This window comes from Carlito syrichta, unplaced genomic scaffold (genome assembly GCF_000164805.1).
Source record: "Carlito syrichta isolate Samal-C Ts95f unplaced genomic scaffold, Tarsius_syrichta-2.0.1 Scaffold288362, whole genome shotgun sequence".
Lineage (NCBI taxonomy): Eukaryota > Metazoa > Chordata > Mammalia > Primates > Tarsiidae > Carlito > Carlito syrichta.
In genome coordinates, this window is record NW_007232458.1 from 7,830 (window position 1) to 13,138 (window position 5,309).

At 66.4% G+C, this 5,309-nt stretch overlaps 1 protein-coding gene across 1 annotated transcript; it reads left to right on the forward strand.

Annotated features, from left to right (window-relative positions):
• Positions 1-92: 92 nt before the first annotated feature.
• On the forward strand, positions 93-5,018 carry PGGHG (protein-glucosylgalactosylhydroxylysine glucosidase). The gene is given in 13 exon segments (XM_008053678.1): positions 93-351; positions 706-916; positions 990-1,425; positions 2,368-2,487; positions 2,929-3,060; positions 3,240-3,351; positions 3,502-3,574; positions 3,681-3,817; positions 3,916-4,049; positions 4,144-4,239; positions 4,438-4,535; positions 4,606-4,817; positions 4,918-5,018. Coding segments are annotated over 13 exon segments (2,121 nt in total).
• Positions 5,019-5,309: the final 291 nt, after the last annotated feature.

Sequence of the window (5,309 nt, forward strand, 5' to 3'; positions counted from 1 at the left end):
CGGCCCGGCGGGCCGTCAGCCAGGTTCCGCGCGGCTGCAGGGCTGGACCGCCGGTCTGAGCTCCTTCTCGAGCCGCCTCGCGTGCCGTCTCCATGGAGCGTGCCAGCGAGGACCCCACCACGTTTGTGGCCCGCTCTCTGCCCCGCGACCCCCGGCTCTTGGCCACCGTCACCAACGCCTACCTGGGCACACGCGTGTATCATGGTGTGCTGCATGTGAGCGGCGTCTACAACGGGGCTCGCGGGGACGCACACCGGGCGGTGCTGCCCAGCCCCCTCGACGTGCAGCTGGGCGCCCCTGCAGGGGTGGAGGAGCCGCTGACCGAGACCTTCGCCCTGGACACCAACACAGGTAGCCACACACACACGCCCCTGCCCCGCTTCCCCCTGGCCAGCCGTGTCCCCGATAGCGTGTCTCCTCCCAAGTCTCACAAGGAAAAAGAGGCCGCCTGCCGAGGCTGCCCCTGCTTCTCCCGCCGGGTGGGCCTCCTGGACGGGCAGGAACCGAGGCTCCTGTGCAGCCGTAGCCCCTGAGAGAGCAGCTGAGGGTCTGAGGGTGGGCCTGCCTCCTGTGGGGACGGGCGGCCGGAGGTCAGGGGACGGCTCAGCCAGCAAGGCACAGTGCAGTGAGGCCTGTGGCTTTGGGAGGCCGGCAGCTTGGCAGCCTTCCCTGGGTGGTCCCATCTTCCCTTCCACCCTTCCCCAGGCTCCTTCCTGCACACCCTGGAGGGCCCCAGCTTCCAGGCCACCCAGCGCATCTATGCCCACCGCACACTGCCCCACGTCCTGGCCTTCAGCGTGTCCATCGCCCGTGGGGCTCCAGGCGGCGGGCCCGTCACGGTGCAGCTGCACTCGGCCTTCTCCCCAGAAAGCCCAGACCTGGACCTGCATCTGGGGCCCGACTTCCAGGGAGCCCGGTGAGGAGGGGGCTGGCACTCCCAGGGGCCTAGGGAGGGAGTGCAGCCCTGAGGCACCGCGGCTCTCTTGCAGGTACCTGTATGGCCACACGCTCACCCCTGAGCAGCCTGGGGGGTCCCGGCAGGAGGTGCATATGCTGTGGACACCAGTGCCCTCGGCCCTGACCCTGGGAGCTGGTGAGGAGGATAGAACCTGGGACTTCCTGACCGTGGTAGGCAGCAACCAGGAGGAGGCCCGAGCCTGCCTCACTGAGGCCCTGCAGCTGCAGGCCCGGGGCGCCCTGTACACGGCGCACACACGGGCCTGGGCCCAGCTCTGGGCGCACTGCGGCCTGGACGTGGTGGGGCCTTTGCCCCTGCGCCAGGCCCTGCGTGGCTCCCTCTACTACCTGCTCAGTGCCCTGCCCCAGCCGCAGACCCCAGGATACGTCTGCCATGGCCTCAGCCCCGGGGGCCTCTCCAACGGGAGCCGAGGGGAATGCTACTGGGGCCACATCTTCTGGGACCAGGTGAGCCTTGTACACCCATCGCTGGCTTCACAGCAGGGGCTGCCTCCGCCACCCTCTGCCCCTCCACAGGGATTGGCTCTGCGGGGCGCAGTGGCAGTTCAGGAGCACGAGGGGCCTCCGCCTCGGCCCTCCCTGGGATCAGGGATGTGGCTGGGGACGCACAGGGTCTGTGGCAGAGAGGGGGCTTCCTGGAGAAGGTGGCGTCCCAGCAGAGGATGCGTAGGAGCTTGGTAGCAAAGGGTCATCCGGGTAAGGAGACCGGAAGGTGCAGAAGTGCCAAGTTGAGAGGGTGTGAGGGACCTCGTGGGGCCAGGGGATGGGCCTTCGCCAAGGCCCCCATCACCAGGGCTTTGTCAAAAGCACAGGGTGGTGCTTGTCATTTACCCACAGGCCGCGGGAGCTGTGGAGACTAGTGACACATTCGGGAAAGACCGTGGGGCTGCTGAGTGGGGCTGCTGAGTGGGGCTGGGTACAGAAGGCCGAGGAGAGGGGCAGGGGCAGCGGAGGGTATGGGGGAGGGAGGGCTGAGGTTGGCAGGGCTCGGGGCTGCCCTCCTCTGAACCTCGGGAAGTTGGCACCGTGGCCCGGCTTACTGACAGGCTCAGAGAGGCCGATTCACTCACCCCGGGGCGGGCTCTGCCTGAGGCCGCTGAGCCCAAGTTCCAGCCCGGGGTGCCCTCCGAGGCTGAGGACCAGAACTCCCAGGGCGTCTGGGCTGGGAGACGTCCCTGGGTGGATGGGCAGGGAGGGCCAGGACGGACCTGGTGGGTGGACTTCGGGCTGTCCTACCATGCCACCCAGGTGGGGAGAGCAGAGTTGGACGGAGGCAGCAGCAGGGCTCTCAGTCCTGTGGGCTGCGGGGAGGCCCGGCCGGGCAGAACAGGGCTGGGAGGCGGGGGAGAAGAGCCCACTCGGCCCCAGAACCAGAGACCTTGCCCTCAGGATCTCTGGATGTTCCCGAATATCCTGATGTTCCACCCGGAAGCTGCCAGGGCCATCCTGGAATACCGCATCCGGACACTGGGAGGGGCCCTGGAGAATGCCCGGAACCTGGGCTACCAGGTGAGGGGCCTGGACGCCCACCCTGCAGGGCCCCGCAGGCCTGCTGCCTGTCCCCCTCCAAGGCCTGTACCCCTCGCCCTGGGCAGGCCTGGGACACCCTGGCTTCTCCACCCTGAGACCTGTGGGGCCTCAGCAGCATGCCCAGCCCACACCTGAGAGGGCGGTGGGACCCCCTGGCACCCCTCACTGCCCTGCCCCAGGGTCAGCTCACAGGGAAAACTGGGCAGAAGCCACCTGGCCCATGGTGGGGACACACCATGGGTGCTAAGAGCAGCAGCACCCACCAGGGCCCCTGGGCTGGTGGGACCTCCACCTCCTCCACCCTCTGCCCCGCCATGGGGCTCGACCCGGTGGGCTGCAGGGTGAGGCCTGAGGAAGACAACAGGCTGCCCCTCCCCCAAACGGTGTCAGGTCTGCCCCTTCCCCTCCCCTGCCCCTCAGGGGGCCAAGTTTGCCTGGGAAAGTGCAGTCTCCGGCCTGGAGGTCTGCCCTGAGGACATTTACGGGGCCCAGGAGATCCACATCAATGGAGCTGTGCTGTTGGCCTTTGAGCTGTACTACCATGCCACCCAGGTGAGGTGTCGCTGTGCCTGCCAGGGGTGCCACACAGCTGGTGTGGCCGTGCCCCCTGCCATGCGACTCCTGTCTGGGATGAGTCCTGGGTAGCTGGCTGAAGGCAGGCTGCACAGAGCCAGGCCTTCCTTCTGGGCAGAGACCGGGGCCCTGACCTCTGTGTCACCTCCTGGCCCCAGGACCTGCAGCTCTTCCGCGAGGCTGGAGGCTGGGACGTGGTCAGCGCCGTGGCCAAGTTTTGGTGCAGCCGTGTAGAGTGGAGCTCCAGAGAGGAGAAATACCATCTGAGGGGTAGGACCAGGGCCAGGGCCTCGGGGAGGGAGGATCGATGCTCCCGGCAGGCGTTTCCGGGCGCCTCTCGAGGGCCGGCCGGCGCTGACCGCTGATGTGGGCAGGTCCCGAGAGCCTGCACTAAGCGCTCTCTTGGACTTGCATACCCAGGAGTCATGCCCCCCGACGAGTACCATTCGGGAGTCAACAACTCGGTGTACACCAACGTCCTGGTCCAGAACAGGTCAGACCCCAGACCCTCCTCCCGGGTGGTGGCCTGCCTGAGCCCCCCCCGCTGGCTGGGGCAGCCAGATGTGCTGGGCTGTGGCCTTTCTCACCCCTGCCCCCAGCCTGCGCTTTGCCGCCGCCTTGGCCCAGGACCTGGGCCTGCCCGTTCCCCGCCAGTGGCTGGTGGTGGCCGAGAAGATCAAGGTGCCCTTTGACCTGGAGCAGAACTTCCACCCTGAGTTCGATGGGTATGAGCCTGGTGAGTGGGCTCAGCTCCTTCAGGCCCCCTCCCTGCCCCCCGGGGCCCCCTCTCGGTCCCGGAATGCCGGCCCCTCCTCAGCAGCACGTTCCGTCCAGGGGAGGAGGTGAAGCAGGCTGACGTCGTGCTCCTGGGATACCCCGTTCCCTTCTCCCTGAGTCCTGACGTGCGCAGGAGAAACCTGGAGATTTATGAGGCTGTGACGTCCCCCCAGGGTCCTGCCATGACTTGGGTAAACAGCTGGGGGGGTCCTGCCTCGCTGGCCTCGGTCTTCTGCACCCACGCGGGGGGCCTTACCCAGTGTGTCCTCTGACCTCCGACCCCAGAGCATGTTTGCCGTGGGCTGGATGGAGCTGAAGGACGCGGCGCGGGCACAGAGCCTGCTGGACAGGAGCTTTGCCAACGTGGCCGAGCCCTTCAAGGTCAGCATGGCCTCGGCCTGTCGCCCGCTGCAGACCACACCTGCCTCCCACGGGGGCCCCTTGCGGCAGGCATGGAGCCCAGCCGAGGGAGGTCGCAGCAGGGCGACGGCCCTGGCGGTTCCCGCCTGACCTTGGGATAGCAGCCTCGGGCGGGCGGTGTCTTGGGGATCTTGGTGTCAGCTACCCTGGCCCCTGCAGGTGTGGACGGAGAATGCAGATGGCTCGGGTGCCGTGAACTTCCTGACAGGCATGGGGGGCTTTCTGCAGGCAGTGCTCTTTGGGTGCTCAGGATTCAGGTGAGTGCCGGGGCAGGCAGAGGGCAGCCTCCCCCCACCTGCCCTTGGCATGAGTCTCTTCCTCCCACAGGGTCACCCAGGCTGGTGTGACCTTTGACCCCATGTGCCCGACTGGGGTCTCTGGAGTGTGCGTCTCTGGCATCGCCTACCAAGAGAACAAACTCAACTTCTCCTTCTCGGAAGACTCAGTGACCGTGGAGGTCACAGCCCAGGCAGGGCCCTGGGCGCCCCCTCTGGAGGCTGAGCTGTGGCCATCCCAGGTTCGACTCCCCCTGCCGCCAGGTAGGAGACCACCCCAGACCTCCTGAGAGTGGGGGGCGAGTAAGCCCAGGGTGCCCCAGGTGGATACTCTCACTCCCAGGCTGCCTCTCCCTCCCTGCAGGACACAAGGCCTCTTTTCCCCGCTCAGCTGGCCGGATACAAAGGTCACCCCTGTAGCTGCCTGGACATTCCAGCCAAAAGTTTCCTGGGAGGATTTATTGAAGGCATTCAGCCTGTCATCCCAGCACTTTGGGAGAAGCCAAGGCAAGTGGGTTGCCTGAGCCCTTGGGTTCTACACCAGTCTGGGCAACTTGGCAAGCCCTCGTCTCTACAATAAATCAAAAATTAGCCGGGCGCGGTAGTGCACACCTGTAGTTCCAGCTACTTGGAAGGCTGAAGCAGAAGGATCACCAGAGCCCAGCAGGTTGATGCTGGGATGGCCGTGAGAGTGTCCCTGCCCTCCAGCTTAGGTGACAGAGTGAGACTCCAACTCAAAAAAAAAAGAAAAAGAAG